Raw genomic sequence first — 27,947 nt, 5'->3', positions numbered from 1 at the left:
TTTGGTTGTTTTTTTTTTTTTTAATTATTGCCTGTGAAGACTGATTTGAAGCTCAGTAAAAATTTTCCAGGTAGGACAGAAAAAGGGGTTCTCTGAAGTCTCAATAAGCTTTGATCTGTAGAATTTCCGCTGCTGCTACCTGATGATACAGCCAGGTCCTMTTGGATGGTGCTATGGAGGGAATCTCTGAGTACAGCACACTGCAGATAYGGATTTATTGATGGGAGGGAAGGTGGCACGTATTTAAGATACTCAGCTAAAACAGCACACAACTTCCCAGCTCTCCACTCCCTGGGAGATCACTACAACTCATCTAATCTATGTTAAGCACTATCGTGCTGCTAAGTCACTCTCAATTAAATTGCTCTCTCCAATAAGTGCTGACCGTTTTAAAACAGTAAATTCATTATTTACACAGTAAAATGTATTGATGTGTAGTCTGATTTCAGTAATGCCCTTAAATCTACATGAAGAGTACAGCATCTTCCTACACCATGCCTACATTAATGGGTTACACAACCGTGATTGCTAAAATAGAATTACTTGTTCCTATTTGATATTCAATTTTAAAACACACAGATTGTATTTCAAGGAGTGAAAGGTTTCACAAGCAAAGTGACAGATTGCACAACAAGTAAAGCGACAGGAGGGTGTAACATAAAGTCTGTCTTCTACTTTAAATTCTATTTACTACTTATCAATGTATGATAACCATCAGTTTTGGCCCTGAACAGTTGCCCTGATGCAATTCCTCCATTCTCTTTACATGGCACACTCCCGAACACGAGACCCATCTCCCAGGGCGGCACATACGCAGTCCTTCCTCTGCCTGCTACAGATCAAGTTGATAATTACCAAACACACCAATTGTTACCAATTGCAACGATGGTGGTAGCTGATAATTATCAGAAGATTGCAACGCTGGACTCTGCGTCGATTATGCTCGCTGGACTCCTGCAAAGGATGACGCTGTAGCCCCGCCGATGCTGCTGACACCCGGSACCAACCGTGCCGGTGGGATACAGAGCTGATATTCCCGCGTGGCGTCGGCGGGGTGGCACCTCGGAACGCCGGCCGCTGCACTACAGATCCCAGGGTGCAGCGCGCCCGCGCCCCGACCCGCCRATGCTCGGGCCGCGCGGAGCCCTCCGGGGCTTGTAGTCTGCAGGGCCGGGCGGGCGGGGGCTCTGCCGGCGCGGCTCCCGCCTGCCGGCGCGGGTCCAGCCGCGCTCCCCCGGATCCGCCGAGGCGGCGAGGCGGGCACATCCCGCTGCCTCCCCTCAGGGCTCCCCGCCCAGGAGCCGGGAGCCCGCCGCGCAGGGGGCAGGCGGCGSGGCAGAGCGGCGGCGCTGGCCGGCGGAGCACCATGCTGGAGTCCATCTGTGTCACCGGTGAGTACCGGCAGCGGGGGCGGGGCGCGGTCCCGCCGTGCCCGGGACAGCCGGCGGCCCGCCAGCTCTGCCCTGCCGGGCGGGGAAGCATCGCCCGAGCGGCGCCACGGGTGTCGGTGGGCTGTCACCTCTCCCTGGCAACGAGGGGAAGGGGCTCCACACCTGCCTGCCTGCAGGAGCAGGAGCCCCTCCGGTGAATAGGGAGTGAGCGTGTTACCTGCGGGCCCTGACCCTGCCGGGACGCTGGGGAGTGGGAGGTGACACCCGCTCCGCYGGAGCGAGGGATAGACCATGCTGGGAAGAATGCTAATAAAACTATTGCTAATTATATCTGGTGTCTTTCACTCTTTGGCTCTACGCTTTGCTGTGTTCTCAGAGAATTWACAAATCCTTATAGTATGCGTGTATAAAAGCCTGTATTATGAATATAGAGGAGTATTTCGTGCCGCACAAAACCGCTATCTTCCGTGCTTTGTACATGTGGAATGAAGGAAAACCTACAATGCAATTGCTGCTTGGAAACAGATGTTTTCCTTGTTTAAGTTTCACATCCTTTCATGTGTCATTACTTCAGCTGCTCAAGCCAGTGTTACTTTGCCATGGGGAAATCTRTCTACAAGAAATCTGCTGGAGGTGTATTGGTGTGCCCTCATTCAGTACCCTAACAATCATAACTACGATCTCTTACAGCTTCTCTTTCTCTGCATAATTGATATGCTGTTCCATCTGTGCATGGATWAGACTAGAGTGTTACTTCTGATAATGGGAACAGAAATAAAGTTCATGGRATTGATCAGAGCATTCCTGGAGATGTGCAATAGGCACTGCAATCTTAAAGGATGAGATTTCGTGAAAGATATTTGAGTCCATATCCCTCAATCAAATGTTCTTGACTGCACCTGTGCTGCGGTAGAACAAGACAGAGATCTGCTTGGATGAAGTTTCATCCTGTGCAGGTCTGTCTGTAAATCAGTATTCTGTGATTATATCCTGAGTTTATTAAATCAGTGGGAGTTTGTTACTTGATTTCATTAGAGCCAAGTCTTCACTCTTCCTGATTATTACTGTGCACATGTAATTTAATTTGAAGGACCTGAATTTGGAGTCAATTACATAATACGGTATTTCGATGTAGAAGCAAACATGCAGGAAACTGCTTGCAAGTCAGTCCATACTTTTTTTTTTTTTAGGTAGAAAGAGTACATCTCAGCATTGTCATTTTAAAGAAGAAAATTCAAACTGCCAATCAGTCCTATAAATGCAGAGCTACTTGCAAACACTGGCAGCTAATGAATCAGATATACAAGTTGGCTGATAGCTGAAACCTGCCCTTGGTTTGAAGCTCAGCATTAAAAGCTGAATGACAGATAATACCTTTACAGGAGGAAAATAAATAGGTGGATTGGGGGGGGGGAGCTGTGGATGTCTTTTACCTTAAATGTAAAAGTTCCCAATCATACAGGCTCTAGTTAATAACTAGATGCTTGTGAAAATGAGAAGTAACTCCATGTCAGTGTTTTCACAGAAACTCATTGCCTAAATCTGCTGTTGAGCTATTTTCAGCCATTATAGACAGAGCTTCCAGTGCTGTCTAGTTCAAGTTGCCTGACAGCTCCTGTTCAAAGCTGGAGTGTTTTTAAACTTTAAAGGTGTTTTCACCTTTCCAGTGGTGAGGAAATAGAATACAGGGTTCTGGTCTGAACAGATTCTGAACCTGAACAAATAGAAGCCTGTAGTGTTTGAGAGGCAGTAGAACATTACATGTTCATATACTACACTATGTTGCCTGCTTTCTTTCTATAGCCCTCTGCACACATGAACAGTCTAGAGCCCATAAACTACCGGGTGTTGTGAATCTATTCAAATTATCTGAATATTTGAATTAAATATTTCTTTGTAATGTAATTGTACTGTTGCACAGTGTGTCAAARGAAKAATCTTGCTTGTCACATCTGTGCAGTTCCTTCTCATCTCTCAGTTTCAAACTTAATTATTGCTTGTAGATAGATCACAGRTATTATTTGTATTACTATAAATTTGAAAATTCAAGTTAGCCTTGAAATGGTTTCTGATTTTGAGTAAAAAGAAACCATATTCTCACATGGTAATGTAGAAGTATATTAAAGTAGTGGCTCAAACCATTACATTGCTAGGACAGGAGGARGTGCTCCACAAACATGTTTTGCTAAGCACCTTAGTCACACTTGCAGTTTGGAAAGGATTTGTTCGTTGTGCATATATAACCTGAGTGACAGCTGCTCGAAAACTGCTAGAGCTCTCTGCTATTTTAGGACAAGGCTAGCCAGACAGAGAGATCTGTGCCCACAAATACCTGTCATTAACCTCATGCCACCTATGGAACAGGTGTTTAAGAAGCCCCTTGGACAGTAGCTGCCCTGTAGCGTAGAGGAAGGTATTTATACAACGCTCTCCAAAGTCTAGAAGAATGTTTACGTTGGGATTTGACCACGTATATTATTAGATCAATCCATCAGTTTCTAAAGGATGGAGATCGGTAATATAGCCTGGCTCCTGAATAAAACATAAAAGCTAAACATTTTTTTTCTAACAAATAACCTCTGAAAGATTAGGCAGTGTCTGCAGTGGTGCAAGGCTCAAGGCTAAAGACTGGGATGCAATTAATATATGGAAAAGTGTTTCATTAGTGCRGAATCATAATTTGTAGTTGYCACATATCCTCTGTTAGGAGTTGGMCACCATCSCTTTTCCAATACTGCTGTGACACTGGGATAKCTACCTGCATATAAATGGAAGTTACAGGTAAAACTCCCCTGTGTGCAAAATCAGCCTGTGGTATTTTTGAATTGTTCTGTGACATGTAGTACACTTGTGTCTGCAGGATGGAGTAAGCCCTGTACTGCCAGTTCCAGCTGATATCTTGTAAATGATGGGACTTTGGCTTGGGTATGATCTAGCTGCCCTGCTAGCCCATTTTGTGCTTTAAAGAGGGATAGAGCTCTACTCTGGCCCAAGACAGAGCAAGTTGCCATTAACTGGAGGGTTTTCTGTTCTTTGTTACCYTAATTATGACAAAATAGAGACAGGCAGCCCTTCTGTCCCCTCCTTGCTTATGTCTACATAACYTTGCACTCCAAATGTGGCAGATTGTTTCATGTAATGTTTCACCTCTGTGTTTAGGACCATGTTTTTATTACTGTGTTGTTGCAGAGGAACAAGATATAAATAAATGGAAGTAAACAAGATGGAGAATCTTTTAGAAAGAGACAATATTAGTTTTGTGGTGGTTTTGTTTTATGATTTTTTTAATTTTTGAAGGATTTGTGGCTTTGTGACGAGAGTTTGGAAGTGAGAAYAATGAAAAGAATCTTTGTAAAGAAATTACATGAGGGAGGTTCTCAAAGGTAACTGCATCCCCGGGCATGTGTTCTTTGACAGTTTTCTACTGCAAAAAGTGCAGAAAAAAACCAATAGCTAAGTCAGGTCAGGAAATTYAGATTTGTGCTTCTCAGAACACATGTAACAGATATGAGATACCAAAGGTAAAATGTATGGGATCTGTAGTGCTGTATCTGTATCCTGATATGCAGGATAGCATTACACTATAGCATGGTGATTTTCAGTTTGCCTTTTTCATATCTTTTAGAAGTAATCTCCAGTCATCTGTCTAATGATATCCAGAATTTAAAAGCTGGAAATCACTGCTAAGTAATCCATGCAATTAATCTGGGTTGATAATCCGTTCTGCTGGCTACTTTAYAGCAGCATATATCTCAGTACTTTTTGAAATAGTGAAGCAGGTTTTCAGAAAGCAGGCTGTGCAATGAATTGGTTTTATATTCAGAATACTAGACCGCTTTTTCAATCACCAGGCATTGGTAATCATTGGAAACTCTTGGGTTTAGTAAGTCAAGTTTCCTAGAAGACAGTATATTCTTAGTTTGGTTGATGCTGTCTGATTTACAGATRTGAATTTAATATATCTGTTATAGCTTAAACAAATGTACTAGAGAAARAACTTTATATTTGGTGCTTTGCAACATGATTTTGATATAGTCTCTATTATTCTCTRATTTATTTGGTAATGATGTTCAGAAGACCTATACAAAATTTTAGAAGAGCAGTTGACTTCTGTGAAAGTATTTCAGATGTGCTTGATTGCCTGTTGATTCTGGRTTTCAGCACAAGTAGGCATCAAACAGTATCCTTTAAGTGAGAAGAAAATTAAGGACAGCCACRCTTAGTTTGGCAGCTGAAAAATCACTTTGCAAACAAGATTGCACTTACAAAGTAACTACAGACTGGGGACAACTATTTTTGATATCAGCCATGTGTGTGTGAAACCTGCCAGTGCATGTTCAGCACTCAACCATTTGTGACACTTTTGGGAGAATTCTGCCTTRAGGTAACATTAAGTGATTGTCTACAAATAAATGAATTTATTACTGGCTAACTGTATCACTTAGCTGTGACAGCTTGCTGTCATGAGGTTATGGTAGTACATTGACACGAGGCTTAGGAGGAAATGTGTGGTTTAAGGTCATTTTGAGCTTTTTAATTGAATTCAGTTTCTGGTTATTTTCTTTTCTGTTTATCAGTTCTTAGATACATGTGTGGTATTAGTTCAAATTATTCCATTATAGCATCAATTTAAGGCTTCTGTATTCTTTGTGGCTTTTGAGAACTATTTAGTAGAGGGTGAAGTGTTAATACCTCTGGTGTCATGTTATTTCTTCATCTATATTTTAAGGAGTGGCTGTGTAATTTACAACTTAAATTTTGTCTACGTAAGCAAAGTCATGTGCTCAGAAATTTTATATGTGTTCAGACATTAAATTAAATTCAGATGTAAATTAAGGTTCCCAGTAATTTACCACTCTTAAAAGKAAGGGTTCTCATACTGTAGTAGTTGATACAAGTCTGAAGTCAATCTCAAATACTTGCCAAGAAATATGAGAGTGGTCCACCTATTCTGTGGTTCAAAAAAAATGTATCTCTTTTATATATTTAGTTTGATGTTGTTCTCCTTGTGATGGGGAGCTGTGGTTTCTCACCATGACAGCTCATGGGAAAGCAAGATAAGCCATGTAGGCAGGTTGTCACGTATGTGATGGGAATGATYTGACAGAATTTGAACAGGAACGCCAAGGAGCACATTCCTGTGCCAAGCACAGAAAGGGAATTCACAAACTTACCATGGAAGAAAACTGAGTTTGCATAGGATACACACTCTTCAATGAAAGSGAATAATCTATTGTTCCATCTCTCTTCTTTCCAATGAAGGAAGCACTCAGACCATAGATCACCCATTGTATATTCATGCAAATAGGAGCTCTGGTCTTTTTGGTTTTTAGGACAGGATGTTCGGGAGAACTAAGGAACACAGGTTGATATGGAACTGACAGAGGTCCAATAGCATGAAATACGTTGTCATGGTGCTTATGAAGGAGCAAAACCTAATTTTATTGTGAAAATAAAGCTGAAATTAAGCCACTGTCAATTTTTTTCCCCTTAGAGGCATTTAATGATCTCTTGCTAATGTTCCATTCAGAGTATAATTACTGGATGTAAAGTAATTACGGCTCAGCTATGTATAACTGYGGGATGAAGCTCAAATCCCTTTCGCAGGCTTTAATCATGCTCCAGCCATATCTTCTCTTCCATGAATCCTATTATTTTAGGTACAGAAGTAGGAAACCTTCTGCTGTGGCATGATTTATTTGTACCAGTAACAAATAAATCATGTCCACCTAAAGTTCTAGGAGGAACTGACTGTCAAGAGGAGGGGATGGTTAGGACCAGTAAAGCGAGGTCACTTCACCCTAACAAKCCAGCACAAATGTTAAATTCAGTTTTAATCCTCAATGACATTTCCGTGCAGCTGCTCTGCACCAAGGACCAATCTCCTCCTGAAGGCTRTGCCAGCGGTCAGGGCAAGAAAGGTGGGCTCACTCATTAAAGGAACTTTATTTGCTTCTTTCATTCAGTTTAGTTTACAAGGTTTCTTCTCAAGTGTCCTTTTTAAAGCCAATTGATATTTTAGAACAGCTCTGAATAGATGCAATAACCAGTGCTGTCTTAAGGCTTTTCGGGTGTGTAACTAGCTGATCTCTTTTCTCTCTCCTCTTTAAATCTTCTCTTTAAATCTAGTTTACTGTCTGTATTAAGACTGAACACATGAAACTGAAGTAATTTAAACGTATATTACTATCCATATGGTGTTGTAAGTTGTTCATGGTTGCTGTCCCTTTCCACTTTTCTCATCCTTTTCTGAGTGTAAATCCTGTGAATCAAATTTTGCAGATGAGATCACACCAGACTGCTTGTATCACAGCACAGATCCCTGTGGGACTTCACTATAAACACAGCTCACATGCTCCTATACAGTTTCCTGGTTTTTTAGTTATTCTTTTTGCATACAGAAAGCCTTTCTTGCATGATAAAGATCAATCAGATTTTGCGTAGAACTATACATTTGTTAATCTAGCAGTAAACATTTGTAAAGTCCTGCAGAGTCTTTTAAAAAACAACTTAGCTCCTAGCTGCCAATGGTGTAATTGTGCATGGAGATGCAAGCATAAAATACTTYTTTAGCTGTATCTTACAGGTCCCAGTCTAGTAGTTAAAAAATTATATACACACTCAATTTGTTTCTATGCCTAGAAGTGAAGATTAATGTGATGTGACTGCAGTCAAAACATCACTGCAGTCAGGACATTTAATGTTTTGTTTATGTTGCAGTTTTGAGTCCTTAAGATTAGTATCACTGTAGGAAAATCAAGTTTGTCCTAATTTTTTTTTTTCCTCTTGAATGCAGAAAAACTTCACTGGCCTAAGACAGAACTTTCTAGGAAATCAGTCCTGAGTCTGGAAGTATATAAACTGAATATTAATAATGAAAACAGTCTCCAGCATCCTCCTTCTGGGATCCTTAAGGACATTTTCACAACAGGAACCAGCAGCTACAACGTCCTTCTACAGAGCAAAGAGGAGAAGAAACACCACGCTCAGAAGCAGCCATCCGCCCATCACAAGAAGCACAGGAAAGCCACCAAATGCGGCTCCACATCGCGGGGCAGCGAGCACCGCAAGGTGAAGGTGAGCGGTGGATGGTGCTGCGGGGGCAGAGTGTCCCCCATCCTCCCGGGCAGCACCGGCAGCAGGAGCGCTCTGCCCGCGGGGAGCACCGCGGGACCRCCACCCCGACCCAGGAGCAGGAACAAACGGCACCCCAACCTCACAAAGCCAAAACAGCCCCAGGCTGCAAAGAGCCATACCAAGGAAGGCGATGCATCTGGCCAAAAACTCTGTTTATTGACTGCCATCAAGCCCTCCAATGTGGAGAAGGAGAAAGTGAAATTCTTCGACTCGGATTTTACGTACAATCCTCAGTTTGAGTATGAGAACCCTGCTCTGCCAAATGTGTTAGCTAAGCACAGCCATGCGTCTGACAGATTTCTTAAGCAGGTATAGTTACTTTTAYCCCCTTCTTTTCGTTTCCCACTGATTATTTCTTCTACACCTGTGTGGTATTTAGCTTTGTGGCAAGTCATTTCTCCTTATCATTCACCCCTGCTGCTTGAAGAATGTATCAAAGATGAAAATGCACTGGTAGAAATGAAATAAAATCTTTTTTCATTAACAAAAAATAAAACCTTAAAATTTACAGATTTTTAAAGGATAAAGGCACAGTTCCTTSTAAATGAGTTTACATGAAACGTAATTTAAAGCAAGATAGTTTTTTAGGCAATAAAGTAGGGTCCAGTACAGGAAAGCTACAGTGTCTAAACAGGCAGAGGAATAAGGCAGCATAGAAATCCTGCCAATCCTCTTGGTGACACAGGGATTGAGAGAGGATAGCAATTATTTGAGGTCATCGTTATTGCATAAGCATATGTTGATGTTCCTTTTTTTAATCAACTTTGAAATGTTATTTGAATATACATTCCACTCAATCAAGCAGCAGCCAAATTCCTTTCCAGAGAGAGGTAAATTTTAAAAAGACACTTTTGGTTTTTCATAACATGCAGCCACATTGGTAACATAACTACAGACATTCCAACTCTGTGTAACTCCCTTGGCTTTCTACCTGAGGTACAAAAAAAACAAACAACAACAAAAGCCTTACTTTCRGCTTTGACCTAAGTGACAAAACCCAGTGCTTACCTATACAGTAGCAGAAGAAGTATTCTTCCCACTTTTGCTATTTTAAATGGTTTAGAAGATTTTTTTTATTTTAAAATGGTTTAGATCTTATTTAAGTCTGACAAGCTTTTCTAAGCAGAGACTGTTATATTTTCAAGTGACACTTAACTTGGGAAGACATCCTGCCATTCCATGAGTTTCACTTCTTTGTGATATCAATATTTCACTTAAAAAGCCTAAAATTCCTGGTGGAAAAGATACATGAGTGAAAGGAACTAAGGATTCTAAGAACTGATCCCCGACTTGTGAACAGACTGACCTTTTTTTCTTCTTCTATGTCCAAGAACATATGAAACTGTTATTGCCCATTACGTCATTGAATTGGTAGTCTTGGTCTCYGTTTTCACATTGAAAATATCTGTATATTTTTAAAAGTCAGTTTCTGGGTTTTCATTAAAAATTTATTTTCTTTACGAGAAAACAGAACAGCTGTTCTATTCTTAAAATCATCTTCCATGCTTCTAAACAACAAAGTAATTCATAATGACACCAAATAAAATTGMTCCTTGACTAGAGCTTTTTAACAGTTTTTCCTTGATTTTTTTTAGCAATATTAGCAACATAGATTATAGCAAATCAACAATTACTAATTTGACAAGCTGAATTTGATACAAATTATCCCTTTTAGTGTCAACTAGCAGAGCCTCAAAAGTCCTTTWATGCCTGATGATTTTCTGGAGCAAGCCTGTCACTGGTTTACCTTTCTTTAAAAAAAAAATCCCGAAATAAACCTAAGTGATGAATATTTTAATAATGAGTGATTCCTCAATATTATTCTAATTTGTAACTCTACCTTTTTTTTCCTGTCAATAAAAAGTATGGGAAAATAGAGGCTTTGCAACAACTTTATAAAAAGCACTGAAGGACTTAATATTCAATGAAGTATGTTATTTCTGAAAATTAACAAGGAAGATGTACATTAGTTCATAAGACTTACTTTGAGTCACTAGAAAATTTTAACGTTCGTCTCCTAAAGAAAAACAAACAAAAACGCCTTGTACTTAAAAATGACCAAACCACCAGCTTTAACACCGCTCCAAGCCCAGCAGGTGTCACTCTCTCTCTTTGATCTACAACTAGCTTGAGAAATTTTCATCTCCACGCAAATTTGAATTTAATTTCATGCAAATTTTCTRTCCATAAAAAGCAGCATTAATCAAAATTTTAATCAGCAAGTATTGTAGGAGCACTTGCTTTTCCTCATTGCTATTTTTTTCTACACAGATTGTACTTTAGGTATTTTAGAGGAAGTTAAGTTCAGAAAGGATGACTTTGGTTGCAAAAAAGTGCAGCATCAAGAGCTCAGTCTGCAGTAAAAACCCAACTGTGCATAGTCATCTCTTTTGCTACAAGAAAGATCAATTCCATTTTGTTGGGGGTTCTTGAAACATTTTTGGCCCTTTGTTATTGCTCCACTTACTTTAGAAAGCTTTGGTATCTGAAGAACAGAAATATTCCGACTTTTTCCTACAAAAGGTGCTCATGGCAACTTATACTTGCTTGCTCTTTTTTTAATAAGAAGCTGTAAACCCAGCTCTTATTGACCGAACCCATCATTTTTATAGGGGGCTTTTAGGATACTTAAGTCAAATGAGCTCAAGACCTGACATTTCAGAATTGTAGAGAATTTTTCAGTCATGTCAAAACTATTTTTACCCACAGCTGTGCATAGCCTGCTAGGACATTAAAACAGATTGTGTTTTCTCATTGCCCTTTCTGCATTTGTGCATGTCTATGAAATTGGTTAATATGGCATTACTGAAATATGTCTGGAAGACAAATCATACTCTGCCCCATTTATTTATTTTTTTAAAGGCAAAGAGGACTGAGGATTTGGAAAACATTAACCCAGCAGTGCTGCAGTGGGGAATGCACAGGCTTGTGAGCACCCACTTTACCCTATGCCTCTACTTAAATCAAAGCTTTTAAACCTTGGGCACAGCCCAGCACTTTTATTGATTGACTTTTCACAGACATAAAGCATTTTGGAGTTATTAATACATTTGAAAAATGCTAAATTTAGAGCCTTTCTTCCTGTACTTTGTTCCATTTATTTCTCTCTTATTTCATATTTTCTTCATAATAAGTTTTTTCATGAGTCACAATATGTGCCTTTAGGGAAGAAAACTTGAGAACAGAAAATAGAATACAGATTTGCACTCTTCACATTGATTACCATATCTGATATTACAGAAGTTRATTCTCTTATCACTGTGTTTCAAGGTCACTGCAGCAACTGTGTGCTGTAAAAGTTTTCTGGCTCAAACTACTTCATTGTGAAGTGTTTTAGCACTAAAAGTGTTTGTTATTTTTGCTCAGATGCTAGAGGTGACAATACTTGCTTAGAAGAAATCCAGTCCCCAGGCTTTGGAGAGCAGACAAACTYAACAGTTGCAATTTGCTGAACCAAAATCAGCAAGTTGCAACTTTAAGTAATGTGTTTCTTTGAAAGATGGCAAGAATTCTGTTTCTATGTACATTAAAAAAAACAGCAAAAAAAAAAAACCCCAACGATTTTCTTGAATGAGTGATCCCCCAATGAAAGAGTTACACATCCTCTTCCCTTGTACTCATAAAAATATAGCAGTTTTGAGTTAATAAATAAACCAGTTATGCCACATTGCAAGTGTTTTATGACACCTTTTAAGGCAATAATACAACTAGCCTACAGTTAACAAATTTATCAGATGTTGGAAAAAAATTTAGGTGGAGCTGGAAGGCCAAACAACATGGCATTCAAAACTGAGTAATTCTTTGCTGTGTCCAAGTGATGTCACAGCTTAGGCATGTGGAAGATTCAAGAACGTGACATTGTCTGTAAAAAGCACTAAAATGTACAATGCTTCTTTCTCAGCTAGTAACAAATTCCCTTGTTAACTAAGATTTATAGATAAGGTGTGCTAATACATAACACAAAGCATATCAGGCCATCCAAGCAGTGTAAATTCTCAGAGTCYCAAACAAACTCATCTCTTCCCCTAGAAGAGACTGTAGATCACTTCTGGTGATATCACATAGGAAGAAAGGTTTATTTCAGAGCACWGTCTCATACCAAAACCCAGTGAGTATCAACTTCTAGGTAAAAATGAAAAGAATAGGAATTATTTCTCCTAACCAGTAGCCAGGTATAGCCACACAATTCTTTTCTGATGAGTTTACTGTTTGGCCTTTGGAACTGCAGCAGTTGCAGTGTTCTGCTGGCCCAGAGGCAGAATCACAGTTGGATGATGCAGTAGGCAGCAGCTGGCATGCTGGTCTGGATTTTCCCCTTTCCCAGCAAATTCTTGCAACACCTGACTGAGTCATCTCACTTTAAAGACAGGTGCAGAACCCCAAATTGAGGGCTTGTTGTCRTACTCGGTGCCTGGAAACCAAACATTTCCCAAACCTTTTCTCCTCAGGAACCACCCCCAGCTGTAGTGGTTGTGGCAAGAAGTGTCAAAACCAGGAACATCACTGGCTTATCTCAGTGCCCAGGCCATCTGCCACTCCCCAGAGATTTGTGTGTGATGGCGCTCCCTGTTGTTTCAGTGCTTCCAGAACCACATCTGCCCACTTGGAAAGGATTTTCAGGAAATTTTCCATTTTGCTTGAAACAGAGTCAGTAGAGAAGGTCCTAGGGGTGAGCCCCCTTCTTAGTAATTTCTGAATATCTGTTCAGCAACGAGGAGGCTGAAGCTTAATGTCTTTCTCAATATGCACTTGTAACACGTGTCTGGATGTGGCTGGAAATGCCAGGGTATGGGTTAACTAGCATGGCACATAAAGAAGTTTCCCGTTGAAGCAGTGAACTCTATCAGGTTGAGGTAGGAGAGGCCACAGTGGGTCTGTGCCTCTTCAGGAGGAGCTGTCTGAAAACCAGCCATTTATATTGTGCTATTGGTTCAAGTGTTTAACAGCATTTTAGGAAAGTCTTCAACAGTCCAGGAAGGAGCTTGCYTGTGGGCAGGAAGAGTGAGAACTTGGGCCTCCTGACTCCCCAAAACGTTCTGCCTCCTGTAGCATGGAGGTCTCAGCCCCAGGGAGTTTGCTGTTACAGACAGCCAAGCAGGAATCAGAATTGTGTGTTCAGTGCTTATTTTCTCACTGTTTGTTGTGATGAGGTGGTTTTTGAAAATGCCTGCACTCCTGGGATTTMATTTCAAATGAACTTAGGCATCCTAGAATTTAAGTGGGTACTTAGTGTTTAATAGACTTAATTGACATTAAATATCAACAAGTAAAGACAAATTTCATGCTAGAAGATTGTTTGAGAGATTATTTCTTCCAGAGTGAGCAAATAAAGTTAATTAATTGTTCACAGAAACCCAATATACCAAACAACTAGTAGGTAACATAAATATCTTAAGGATCTGGCACCTGACAAATGAAACTGAAGAACTGTTATTATGAATTGTTCAGGCTGCTGGCTGAGAATAAACTTCCTGGGAAAGGGGTTGGAATATTCAGGTTGCTTCTTTAACCAAGGATTTTGTGTAAGACAGGCAAATGCCTCAGCATTTGCAGACACTGAAAAAAAGGATAAAACAGCCAGTGATTTTAGAAGTTAAAATTCATAGGTAATTAAAAAAAAGGAAAAAATAGTTTGGAAAAATGTTCAAGACATAGAAATACTGAACATTAGGTGCAATATTTCTTTGGCATTCGGGTAACTGATATTTCCCTCATCAAAGAGCTACAGACTTCAAGAATATGTCTAACTGTCATTTATGGGTTTCWGTGGCAATTACTCAGGGTTGCTTAGTTTCAACGTGAAAAAAATTAGAGAAGGATTGTTAGTAGCTGTGAGAGATAAAAAATTAATCCAATTTTTGTGGAAAATCAGTCAATCTGACAATGTCAGCATTACATAGCTAGAAACAAGCATGTCACCAGCTTCATGGAGGGATACGAGTGTATAATGTAAAAGAGATCCAGTCTGCAAGATTTTCACCTTTATTGTTAGTGGTATTTTCTTAGCAAGAGCATTAATTTTTCAAGGTAGTATCAGGAGCTGCTGTTATCAAGTCTATGACAAAAAGCCATTCCCTGTAGCTGCATTGTTGCTAGGGAAGAAGTTATTCCATACCACATTTTCTTTTAAGGATGTGAAATGACRTGCTGGAAATCAGATTACTGGGGATGAGCATTTCACACCCCACCAATAACAACCTCAATATGCAGAGTTCAGATCATGGTTATGGSTATCATGCTAAGCTTTCCACTTACAAAGGACTTCTTCTAGCAGCAATACCTAAGAGAATTGTTGATACCACTCTAGTTATTTCAGGGCTTCGTTTTGGGGGTTATAAAGAAGTACTGTGGTTTACATGAGAGGTTTAAATGAAAGTTCTGTACATGAAGTTCCGTCTCTCTCTCCTCCTTTCTGAAACAGACAACCATGATATAAGCGATTTCATTGTAAGAAGACATTTTTGGTAGAAGTATTATTGTTAAAATTGTAGTTACRCATCTGCTTAATCATGGCTCAATGTTTCTAAATTAGAAAATGCCAAGAAATGAAGCAAGATGACAGTAATAGTTGATCTTTTTCAAATTCTTTGGGAAAACATGAAAAGAAACATGCTGTCAAATTGCAAATGTCCTGGAGACCTGTTAACGTCTGTTTTAGAGGCAGTTATACAACATTGCCAAAATTAAAGAGAAAATGGGTATTGTTTTACTGGACTGCTAATCATCTAACCCCCATAATTTGTGAGTCTAAGACGAGTTGATCAGAATCTTTTTTTGGTACTTTGGCATTAATGTACATCTGAAGATGGTATAAATTCGTTGCAGAGTGTGTCAGCATGTATTAAATGAGTACAGCCTGCCAGTGAGTTAAGAAAAGAAGGATTTTAAACGAAAAAAAAAAGAGAGATTGAGAGAGAGAGAAAGAATACACATGCCAGTCTGACATGAGGATCTTACTGCACTGATATTTGCTATGCTTTTTCATTTTATAGTCCATTAATATCATGAAGCGGACGTTGCAGAAATATGGAAGCTATGAAAAATTTGAACAGGCCACTGGAGGCAGCTTGCTGACCAAAAGTCGGATCTGGAATCACGTCAGGAAGTACATGGTGAAGGAAGGCTGCCTTGGTGAGGTAAATCCTGCACTGCATTGGGGAAGGAGCACTTATGTAGACCTCAGACATTCCACATGGATGGACCCAAAGAGACCATCTGGGAGGCCTCCTCTCCTCTGTAATTACAAGAATATTCCTTACATCATACTTTTCTCAAGGCTAAGCCCAGTCTAATGTTTGAACAATTGAAATGACACAAATTCATTGTGAATGCTTCAGTCATCTCTCTGAGCCTGTTTCCTGATTCATATATGCTTGTTCTTAAATTCACTTCTTTTGGGAGTACCCCAGAACAACACCCTTCCTTCCCTCCTTTTTTTCAGCTACTTGGAGACCAGTACATTTCCATTTATTCATCAGTTCTGCCATCCGTTCTCCTGCATCAAATTATTTACACCAAGGGAAAGAGTTAAGAAAAGGCCAAGAAAAATAAACAGCAGCCCAAGAGAGTGATTTATAAGAAGCAACACAAATGAAAGTGACATAAGTGAATAAAAATGTCYGAAAGAGGTTGGCTTGTTGAGTTGGTTTGAGTGCTGTTATTTCCTGGCTTTAATCATCTACTTTTTAGAGCCTTGTGAAAAGAATTTATTTTCTATATTCAGGCTTTAAAAAGGCCAGTTTGATGAAGTTACATGAAATTCCTTGGAAAAGTCAGATGAAATTGAATGTATAAAAAARGGATTAATCCAAATGAAACCACCAGATGACACAGTCAAAGACTTGGATGAAATCAGTGGCAGTGAGCAASAGGAGTCTGGAATCATGAGACAAAAATTAATTTCCCAGAAACTAGGTTTAATTGGTAAACATTATTAGGAGAACTGCTAAACTCATAACACCCTTTTGTGAGAATGATTTGTCACTGATAACCAGACTTTACCTGCATTTCTAAGAGAGGGATTAACAAACTACAGGTTAGAGCAAGCAGAAAAAAAGAAATGTATGTTTGGTCTTTCCTGTGCTTTTATCTCCCTCTTCATTTTTGGCTTGCTTTGATTTCATGGAAGCTGGATCCTACACCCTCATCCAGCAATCCATGTCCTTTTTAATGAAATACTTTACTTTTTCTATGAAAACAGGGTTAACACATCATGCTTAGGATGGTCTAAAATATGAAAATACTTTCTCCAGCTGAAGAGGTGTTAATAAGGCTAAGTGGCACCTATCCCTCAAGTCTAAATGCTTTGGGATTTACCTGTTTTTCCTGCCTCTTGAATACAAGTTGTATGGGACTGACTATTTGTTGTTGAACTTAAAGCTGAATGGTGAGTTTTGAGTACAGGGAAGTTTCATATTAATGCTTTTGATGCCTGGGTCCTTTTTTTTTTTGGACACTAAACAAGTGATCTTTTTTTAAGTAATCTCCCTTGTGCTCTTCTGAGCAGTACTGTTTCTTTAGGCTTTACATGAGGAGGGAAAGGTGCTTAGTCTTCAGCAAAGAGTTTCCCTTTTCCCTCTCAGTCACTTGTTTAAAAAGGCTTTTTGAAGAAAAATAATAAAATATATCAATATTCATTAGTTCCCTCCTCTGCCAGTTTTTGTTTTGATTACCAGTTTTCCAAGAGAGAACAGGAAAGCAAGAACTTTATTGCTGCGTAGAGCAAAACAATACCAGTATTTCAATAATATTCAAGTCTKCATCATGTAACAGGAAAAGAAGTACAAAGTCCTTCCCCCTCTCATTCAAGTGGCTTTAGAATTGCAACTAAAATGGTTTCAGACTGCTAATTATATAGATACCTGGTTAATTTATGTGTGCTTATCTAGTATTTTTCAGTTCTCAGTAATACCAAGATCATTCAACACAGTTCAAAACCTGTAATTTTCTCTAATTTATTCTGCATGCAATTGCTGCCTGCCCTCTGTGTCTAGTCAGTGTTACCATATTAATTTTTTCAGTGTCGTATTGATCTGTCTTCACCCTTCCCCACCCCACTAAACCTGGAGGTTCCATCAGTAGCACAGGAGAAGGATAAACCCGTTCAGAAGGGTCTCTCAGGTGACTGCTGATCGTGTGACAAAGCTGTGGAGGGCAAGGGACCAAAGAGAAATGAAATTGTGGAGGGGCCCGAGGAAAAAGCAGGAATAGGAGCCAGAAGAGAGCTCTTTCAATTCTACCTGAACTCTCTCCTCTTCAGATTGTGGTCCATCTGACAGAGGACCTGCTGTCCCGAGCCTCCATGACSGTGGTGAACGGCCGCCCCACTCTCACCATCAATGTCTCCACTGCACGAGAGCACTGGCTGGAGGGGATGCTGAGACACGAGATTGGTACGAGCCTGGCATCAGTTCTGCATGCCTTTTGCTTATTTCACAGTGATGGGCTAGGCACTGGACAGATGCAGAAAGAGGGAACATCCCTATCCAAAGAACCTGTGCTGGAGGTGGGCTAAAGGGACAGAGAAACCTTTTAATCCCTGCAGCAGGCAGTAAAAGGATTCCAAGGTTTATGTACATTAGCATTTTAGGTCAGACCCAGAGCGAGCTTTTGAAGTGAGCCTGCCAGCTAGCCCCACTTACTGCACTGAGTTTCCCATGCCAAAGGAATCTTGGAGCAGGCAAAATGTAATCCTTTCAGATGCTGCAAGCCCAGAGGCTCTGCTCCAGGGCATGCCTTCTGTGCTGTCACTGCTTAGGGAAGTTTTGCTCATGAGAGCAATTTTTTTTTAACTACTCTGGAGTTAAGGGAAACAAAAATAKTGTGACAGTTTAACCTCAGCTCCAGCCATGTCACTTTACAAACCTGCTCCTGTCACGCTGCACTGCTTGACAACGTAGGTATGCTTTATGTAGGAAGAATTTACCCAGTGATCCCTAAAGTGGTGCAAAATTGCTTTGGTTTTRCATTGCACAAGGTTGGCCAAGCTCTGTGGAAAATTTCTACAAATTTTTCAGTGCATCTGCTTTAATGAAAAATGGATAAACTTGGCTAGTGCTTGAATATCAGCTGAGGAATAAGCCTTGCAATTGCCCAGAAGCAGTGTTAGTTTGTAAGGGACACAGCATTTTCCAATGTGGTGCTGTTTCATCACCTTCAGGAGGCAACATTTCTGCCCCTTTACTTTGATTTTCCTTCCTTCTGTTTCCTACAAAGTCTAGCCTATGCCAGAGATAATTCAGCTTGTAAGACTTTTCTGAAAATTCCTTTCCACAGATTTAGAAAGTTAAGTCCTCCTAACAGATGCATTCCTCAGGCATTTTCAGGAATTTCACTTGCAGTCAACAGCTGAATATTTGCATGCTGTATCTATTTCTGACAAAATTCTCTGTTGCAGACAAGGCTAAAGTCAGCATTTTTCCCAGTGCCCAGTCCTACCAGCTCAGAGTTCTGAAATGGGCATCTCCTTATACATTTTATAATTKTTTATTAATCATTGGATGCTATTGTTCTAAGGGTTGTTTTTTTTCCCCAGGAACTCATTATTTCCGGGGTTTTAACAACAACAGCCAGCCTTGGTGCAACCGGAATGGACGTAGAAAACACGGGTTAAAACCAATCAACCCTACAGAAGAGGGGCTGGCGAGCATCCACAGYGTCCTGTTCCGAAAAGACCCTTTTCTTTGGAGAGCTGCCCTGCTCTACTACACAGTGTACCAGGCCAGCCAAATGTCCTTCAGTCAGCTTTTCCAGGATGTGGGGAAATTTGTCAAGGACCCCAATACTAGGTGGGATTACTGCGTGCGGGCCAAGAGAGGGTGGACAGACACTTCACAACCAGGTGAGTGCCCTATTTGCCTTCTCTTTTTTTGCACTTCAGAGAGGTTTTCAGAACACACACAGAGGTCCTTAATCACGTCACACAGTAAAATCTTTGCAAAAGGGAGACATGGGACTCCCCACTTTCTGAAATGGGGTCTCAGGAATTCTGCTATGGAAAACAAGGCTGAAAATGCTCATAAGTGAGACTTTCAAGCTGAATCAGTAAAGGACTTTTTTTTGTTGGAAGTGGGATGTAAATACAAAACTTTGGAAAAGTTCATACTCACAGTTTGACCTGCTTTCTAGAGATGTAATATTGCCTGTGGTTATTCACAGGCACTTTCTTCTATGTTTGATTTCTTTTTCTGGCTAGTGGGTTTTGCCTTCTAGCTAGTTTTTGGAAAGATTTTCTAAGTCAGGGATATAAATATCTAGTTTTTAAAAATAAAATTGTTCTGCTTGTAATGGCTTCTGGGAACATGCCTTGACCAARCACTGATACAGTACAATGTATCTCCATTCCTTTCAGGCTGTTTCAATAAGGACCAGGTGTACTTGGATGGCATCCTCCGAATCCTGAGATACAGGGAGTCCATTGATTTCCATCTTCTGACAGCCCTTGGAAAGGTGACTGAACTCATTTTTCCCCAAGGGTACAGCTYTATTATTTCAGGAAGCCTGCCCTTAACGAGCTATGAGTCATTGTGCTTTGTTTTACTTTGATCTAGAATTTTCTGCTCTGTACAGCACCTTCCATTACACTGTGCAAGTTGCAAGTATTTTGAAGTCCCAAAAATTCTACCAGTTTGTCCTCATTYTTCACTTATCAGGTTAAGATTTTATGGTGTTATTTCTCAGTCTYCCCTCCCTCTATGGGGTGCTACCTGACTTGCAGTACAACAGACTGCCTTGGCCAAGCAAGACAGGTAAGAGACAAGGTGGTCGTCCTAGCAGAAAACAAAACTAACCATTTGACTTTAATGCATCCCCTTCCACCACAAAGAGTATTTCATCTCCAAGTTCTCTCACTGATGACAGGTATTTTTCAAAAATCAGGGGTTATTTCCCCAGAATAATGGAATTTCTACATTCACAGAACATATTTTAGGCTCACTGTAACTGTCATGGTTTGTTTATTCTCAAAATCATCCTAAGAAGTGCAGAAACTTTGTCACACTTTCTGAACCAAATCCTTGGGTTGCTAAGCTTAGACAGCTTTCATAAAGCAGGGTTCATCCATAAACAGGGAGTCAAATTGACAGTGAGCTTSAATTTAGAGCTGGTATACCAACATTTCTGCCTTAGCAGAAATCAATGGTGATAAAGGAAAGGGGTTTACGATAGAGGGTTTTGGTCCACATTTAAGTTTTCCCTTTGCCATCAGAAACATCCATATTGATGGATGGAGAAAGAGCATTTAGGTAACCGAACCAAGATAGGAAGACTTGAAAATTAAATCACACTATCAAACAAGTCTGCAACTTCCTTCTCAGAAATTTCCTTTTGCTTTAAGCCTGCTTAACTCCACACAGCTTCTGCCTGCTAAACTACTGAGCACACCCTGTTCCTTCTCTGCTTTGTACCTGTCTCTCTTCAGGGAGTCTGTAGGATTGTCAGGCCACTTCWAAAACGTACTAAGTCATTCCTCATCAGATTCCACAATGATCCATGTTGCATGGCATCCATATTAAGGGTCTACAAGCAATTTATTTCTAGCASCATGATAATTTAAAAGTCCTTGATTTTACAGCTCCTAAAATCAAGRGATCTTAAAATGTATTCTGAATGTTTTTGCTGCAGACATCTGCAGCCAAACTGGAAATTTGTGCATCAGAACAAGGTCTGCTCTCAGCATCACAGATTAGTTGAGGTCTGCAGAGACCTCTCAACGTCATCTAGTCCAACCTCCATGCTTARGCAGTGTCAGCTAGAGCAGTTTGTCATGGACCAATCCAGCTGGGCTCTGCATATCTCCCCTGATGGTGACTCCACAACCCCTCTGGATGGCCTGTGCCAGCGTTTTTCCACCCTCACTGTACAAAAGGGATGGAATTTTGCACATTTTAACTGGCACCCATTGCCTCTTGCCCTGCCAGTGTGTGCTGGTGAGAAGAGCCCTATTCCCATATCATCAGCTGTTTATAMACACTGTCAAGATTCCYGTGAGCTTTCTTTTCTCCAGGCTAAGCAGCTGCAGCTTTCTCAGCCTTTCCTCATAGAAGACATGCTCTGGTGCCTTAATCATCTTAGTGACCCTTCATTGAGCCCGCTTCAATATCTCCCTATATTCTCATGAAATTGAGAAGTATAAAACTTGCACTGGGATCTAGCCTGGTGGTTTATCACCACTTTAAATGGGGAATTTATCTGGTTTTTTAGGGTGGAATAGAAAGATCAGGTTGTTCCAAAGGGAGTGTTAAGCTTGACTGGCATGTCTTCCAAGTTAAAAGAAAAAGCAGRGGATTTAAACAAAAGAAAGCCTGGCATTTAGTGGGAAAATTTTCATTGCCTTTTCAAGATTCTCCRTGTTGTATTGCAACAAATGAGCTCATCTTTCTCAGCATGCCCACCTTGGCCATGTTTTCATTGCAAATACAATAAAGGTATGAGCATAATAGAAAAAGGAAGCAGTTGATATTTCTGACATAATTGCTGTGCTTTAGCAGGTAGTTCCCACAGCTCTAAGATCAGAGCACTGCTGTCCATGTGAATGTATTTAAACTTTTGCTTAAGTTGCTTTGTCTTCTGTTCTCCTCAGAATGCTGTAGAGATTTGGCTGATGGAGGCAGCTGTGCCTTCCTGATGCTTCTGACATTGCTTACGGTGTAGAAGAGTGTGGTCTGTGGAAACAGGATACATGCAAGCTGTTCAACATACCCCGATGTGACTAAGGAAAACATGAAATCTGAGAAAAGATGCTTCTCAAAAGGGGAAGTTTTAAAACTTCACAGGAGAGAAYAAAATCTGGGAAGAACTGCAAAACATTCATGTGGTGATTGCATGCAAGTTATACTGAAGAGAAGTAGAATGCAGATGTTGGGTGCACCTGAGTATAGCATAACTACCAGAGTTTTAAAAAGTAAAAGCAGCAAAATATCACCTACTATTGGGTTTCCCAACAAATGTATGGACACATTACAAAGAGCATAAGTAAGTCTGTTTTAGCATCAGTTCTTCTTATCTAGTGCAGTGACTAATTACATGTGATAAGGAAGACAACCCATTTCCACAATAGGATGAGATTAGGTTTTTGATCTCCTCAGGATGTCAGTTTTGGTCATTGTTTAGCTACTGCAAGGAGTGGGGAAATGCATTCCATTCAAACCATACTTCAGATTACAGATACATGAKTCTTGTTTACAGCAGTAACAGAAACCTCTAAACAGAAATATGAGAAGAAAGGGATCTTTTTTGTTTCCTTAGGGAAGAAAAGATGTAGAATTTAATTGCATCTGGTGCTGTGTCTCCAGACTGAGAGGAGATGGTAGGATTTTGTATAGCTCCTCTAAGTACATTAATTAGGTTCAATGCCACACAATCTTCAAACAGCAATATTTTAGTGACTTGAATAAGCCTGGGCACGGGTGTATGTTTGTTGTCTTAATTGGGTGCATCTTGTCCTTGCAACTAGAAAAGCACTCTTGTGCACTCAGATGCAAATTAATTCTCTTTGTGGGCTTTTTGTGCCAATTGTCATCACTGAGATGTGCACCTGTCTCTATGGATCAGGTTTAGCAATCCGGATTACACTGTTCTTTGTTTCCAGAAAGCCCTTCCATGCCCCTTGCACTTTGGTGAATCCTTCATGTGCACTTTAATCTGAATAGAAACCATCCCCTGCCAAGGGGGCAGGCTGCTTCCAGGGAACCCAGACTGTGCAGTGCTCCTCTCCTTAGAAGAAACATGGGGCAGAAATGCTGGAAGGAGCAGGCTCCACTCAAGCCACCGGCACGAAGCTCCTGTGAAGAAATAGGATGTGCCAGTTAGTGAGCACAGCGAGGCTGGCGGGCTTTGCCAGTGCATATGCTGCTGTCTGCGGGGTGCCCAGAACACACAGCTTGGAGACAAAGCAACAACCACACAAATTTCATCACACTGGACAGCTGCCCAAGGAGTCCTGCTCTGTGCTCATGTGCCTAGCCAAAGCATTCATCCTTTCTGGACTATCATTTACAGCAGCTTGAACTACTGTGATTAGAAGTCCTAGCTTCTAGAATCATAAGACTATGAAAATAAAAATATCCATTTTCCTAAGGAAAAAAAAAAAAAAAAAGCTATCAGGTCCTGTAATAGCTGGAAAACATTTGAGAGTTTGGCACCAATACCCAGAAGGCTCCGAGGCCACGAGGTACACCCAGTCTCTACCCTGCTATTGAATGAGGAAAACAAAAAACCTAAAATTGGGGTACTTAAGTATGGTTCATTATGTAGTTAGTTACTAGAGGTGTATTTTAATTTAGCTTAGCATAAGCACATTTGCCAGTGAAAATGGAACAGCAGAGTTCAGGTCAGCTGGCACCATGCATTTCCCAAAGACTGCTTCCTGTGTCATGCCTGTTCTGCACTCCTTTCTAGTTCCTCAGTCTTTTGCAGAGTATTTTTTCCATTCTCATGTAAATCTTTCAGCCTTGTTGAGAAGATATTCCAGAATTCACATGAGCTCCATCCTTTTCCTCTCTATTCCTGCAGCTGCTGTAGATGATTCTCATTCACATTCCTGCAAGTCTGTTTACTGATTGAATCAAAAGCTGAATCAGGAATTATGAAGGCGTCTGCTAAAATTATGCTYTTTTTGCATCTTCCACTGAAGCACACAGTTGCTCATGTTTCCAAAGGATTCTCCAAGTTTTTAAATTCCCCTGCTCTGAAATATTTTGTCATTTACAGGAGGGAATTTGTAGCAACAGCAGAGAAGCAACAGGAAAGTATTGCTAATTGACCCATGTCCTTCCTTACAGATCTCATACGAGGATGTGGATCGCCTGAAAGGATTAGCTGTGATTGAGAACATGAGGGTGCCACACTTTTTGCAAGACCATGCCCGGTACATGGAACATTTGAAAAAAATCATGGAAGTCAATGAACTGACGGACGAGGAGCTCCAGGATCTCATAAATTAATAATATTAGAACATCATTCACTTACTGTGTGACGATGTAGAGCTGGACTTCCCAGAGCTTGCAAAGAGGGACTTATGAGGAATGGGAGGGAAGAGTGGCCARAATATGCTGAATTCAGAAAAAGCCCCTTTATGTCCTTTTGCATTGTGATTGTATATTGCTTACTTTTTAAAGGGATTGTGCATTTTTGTAAAATTTGGCTTAGAAATTCCTCTGCAGTGGATCTGTCTGATCATCTACTCTGTTTTGTATGCTTGGTATAGTGCTTGGTGCTGTCTCTTGTAATATATTGCCTCTTCCCACCCAGGTTTAGAGGTGGGGGAAAGGAGAAAGAGGAGAAAATTCCTCCTTAGTTCACTTTTGTTTGCCTTATCTTTGGTCATAGCTGTCACGGTTCATAGTGATAGAACTGCTGTAGATTATGCTGMGTTGCTGTCTGCATAACTTCCCCATTTAGTCATCATTGCAATGAAAACAGAAAGTTTAAAAACAGTGCACAGAAGCAGGTCTTTGTGCCACAGGATTCAAGTCCATAACAACACAAAAAGTTTCAGGGTGTTTTTTTAGTGAGAGAATTAGCTTTTTTTAAAAATGAGGAAAAAAGGAAGGTATTGCTGTTTCAATGACTGTAAGAGGGTAGCAAAGCTTTCCCCTTCATTCCCTCAAAAAGTTACTCYGTTCCACATCCTTATGTGTATAGTACATGTTTCAGGAAGCTGAATTCTGGAAAGGGCCTCGCTCCTTTGAGGACAAGCCTAGCATGTCTAGGAAATTCAGCATGGCAGTGTTTTGGAAGGAGGATCGAGCAAAACTGTGATTTCATGACCTATGGTTCTAAATAAATTCAGGAACACAGGGCCACGATCCAGCACAGCAGGCAACACTCCCTTCTTYGTTGGGTCACCTGAGCCTGCAGAGGATCAGGTCACATTTTTGAGCAGTGTCCCCACCCTACAGCAAGCTTGAGCTTGCAGAGCTCGTTTCAAAAACAAGATGTGACTGGGGGAGAGAAGACAACTCTCAAGTGCCCTATTCCTGTGTTCCAGCAGAAGTGCTGCACTGCTCTGAAGCAACTTTACCTCTGTTCTAACTGTTGGTGCTATATCCAGGACCAAGGAGAGAAAGCCCCTTACAGCAAGGAGCTTTCTCTAGTCACGTGATAAATAACTTAGATGATGCAGGAGGATTTGATGCATAAACCACATTTCTTGATTCCGGAGTATTATGGAATTGTTGAGGCAAAGCATACAAGTATTCTGACAAAGGATTTTGTTTTAGTAGACAACATTTTACAAGGACTCCTCTGAGCTCCTGGGAAGCAGCTGTGGTCAGAGAGGTTGGGAGGAGCAGTGGGACCTTTGGACAGGGCTTCTGCCCTTTCTTACCCTGCTGCTTTTGCCCACTGCTAACAGGCCTGGYATGGGATAAGGGGAGTAGATTAAGCCAAGGTTTCCTCCACGCCACATTTGCATGGACCTGAGACACAGTATCCTCCCCCACTTAGCCTGTTCTTGAATGAAACAAATGGAATAACTCTCCACCTTATTTTACACCCAGGACATTACCAGACATTACAGCAGAATCTTGAAAACATATTTTCTGATCCGTAGGAAAATCTGTGAGGAAAAGCTGCTGGTTGGCTGARAGGTCTGAAGGTTTAGGAATAATTCCATAGAAGCAGCTGCCTTTCAGATACTATTACAGGTTGTTTGGAGTGGYTGGATGCTGCAAAAAAGAAAACGCATTCAACAGAATAAATTTACTAAATTTAGTTATTTTCAAGGCAGGGACTGAGAACTGTGCAGCAGCCTTAGTTTTGCGTTCTCAGTATTGTGCAGGAGCTGAAAGCATTTCAGCCTCTCTGTGCTGAAATAAAAGCTGTGTTTTCGCTCTTCCCCACTTCGGGCTGTCTGGTTTGACACTGGTGACTTTGCCTGCCCAGCTTTGTTTCAGAGCTGTGCAGGGCAGACACGGTGTTGCAGCAGCCTGRCAGGAACCATTTGCAGTCAGTCACACACACATTCTCCAGGTTTTGGCTCCTTTGCCAGAAACAGCAAGAAAGCCACGTGTGACTGAAGTCAAGCCAAGGATTACAGCCAAAAACTGTCTTTGGAGTAAACAGGACAGTAAACACTGTTTGAGTCACACCGTGGAAAAATCTGGCTCATTTTGCTGACCCTGGGGTTCTCAAAAGGGACTGTCCTTTAAGAAAGGAACAATTTTGAACTGATTTTATTCTGACAGGACAGATCCCTGCCTTTCTCCTGTGACTTCTACTTAAGCAAAGTGGTTTTCCTCCTCGTGCAGTAGTAGCATCTTATAAYCTAAGTGCACGTGCATAATGTGTCCTCAAAACCAGGAGGCTGTGCGAGTCACCCTACTTTGCCACAAAATGCCACCCTGCAGGCCTGACTCTTTTACCACTCTGTAGCCCTAAACTCTATTACAGGCCTTTTTGCTTTACTTGAAGATCTGCATCACCTTATTTTGCAAAGCAGTAGGTGCCATTAAACTTCCATTCTTCATTGTTCTAGGAACAGATTTGCCTTGTGCAAAGTTTGGAGTCTGGAAGTGGTCAATACCGATATGTAGCAATAGGCGAAGCTGTCAGCTTCTGGTTTTGGCATCAGAAGTGTCATTCCTCCTTTATAAAAATGTTTCAAATTTTGAAGTGTAGTTTTTTGTAAATTTTCCCGAGTTTTTGTTTTTCACTGTGGAAAGGGTGGTTACTGAGTCGTGATACTGAAGTTCTGTGGTAGAGTGTGTGGACAGCAGTGGTGAGCAGTGGTGAGCTCACGTCACTGCGTATTTTCATGGTGTCAGTGCTGTGTTGGCAGCCTCTCCTGCTGCCTGGCCTGGTTGTTTTGTTGTGTACCTATGTCTTGCTACGTTATTCCTATACAGAAACCTGGTCGACATTGGAAAAACCTCCCTGTTTCACCAGACCAATTTTGAAAAGGMATTTTATACAACTTTTACAAATAAAGACAAAATAATGAGAGACAAGTGTACTGCAGTGTTACATTGTGATGTGTGAGAGCGTTACCCTCTCCAATGGCCTCAGCTCTACGGCACCTTGGACATCCTATCTCGTGTATGGAAAAGGTGCCTCTCTGACTCTGTTTTCAAAATCATCCCCTGGGGTTGGGTCATGAAGGTCTTTTGAAGCCTTACACTGRGTATGGCTCTCCCTGCTCAGTCAGAAGACCTGGCTGCTCATGAGGAAATCATCCTCYCTTTTTCTAGGATATGGTCTGAGGCAGCTTTGGAATCTCTTTGCAATGATGCAATTCCCAGTACAATCCATGCAGGAAATGGCAACTCCGAATGTTCCATTTGAATATTTTGATCCACCCCCTGTGCTCTGCTGCTACATTTCAGCTCTCCCTGTCCCTCTCACAGTATAAAATGTGCTTTCTTATCTCTAGGGAGTCCCGTGATCTCCTTATGGCTCAGCTCCCTCATGTATAAGCAAGGA

At 40.8% G+C, this 27,947-nt stretch overlaps 1 protein-coding gene across 1 annotated transcript; it reads left to right on the top strand.

Moving 5' to 3' along the window:
• Window positions 1-36: 36 nt before the first annotated feature.
• Window positions 37-27,466, top strand: MATCAP2 (microtubule associated tyrosine carboxypeptidase 2). The gene is made up of 7 exons (XM_057367732.1): window positions 37-1,391; window positions 8,188-8,837; window positions 15,521-15,664; window positions 17,788-17,920; window positions 19,063-19,368; window positions 19,879-19,976; window positions 24,308-27,466. The coding sequence occupies exons 1-7, from the start codon at window positions 1,367-1,369 to the stop codon at window positions 24,467-24,469; spliced, it is 1,518 nt and encodes a 505-aa protein (XP_057223715.1). The 5' UTR covers window positions 37-1,366; the 3' UTR covers window positions 24,470-27,466.
• Window positions 27,467-27,947: the final 481 nt, after the last annotated feature.

This window comes from Malurus melanocephalus, unplaced genomic scaffold, assembly GCF_030028575.1.
Source record: "Malurus melanocephalus ecotype Western Australia unplaced genomic scaffold, MMel_1.1 scaffold_83, whole genome shotgun sequence".
NCBI classification, from domain to species: Eukaryota; Metazoa; Chordata; class Aves; order Passeriformes; family Maluridae; genus Malurus; species Malurus melanocephalus.
This window is presented reverse-complemented; position numbering and strand designations above follow the sequence as displayed.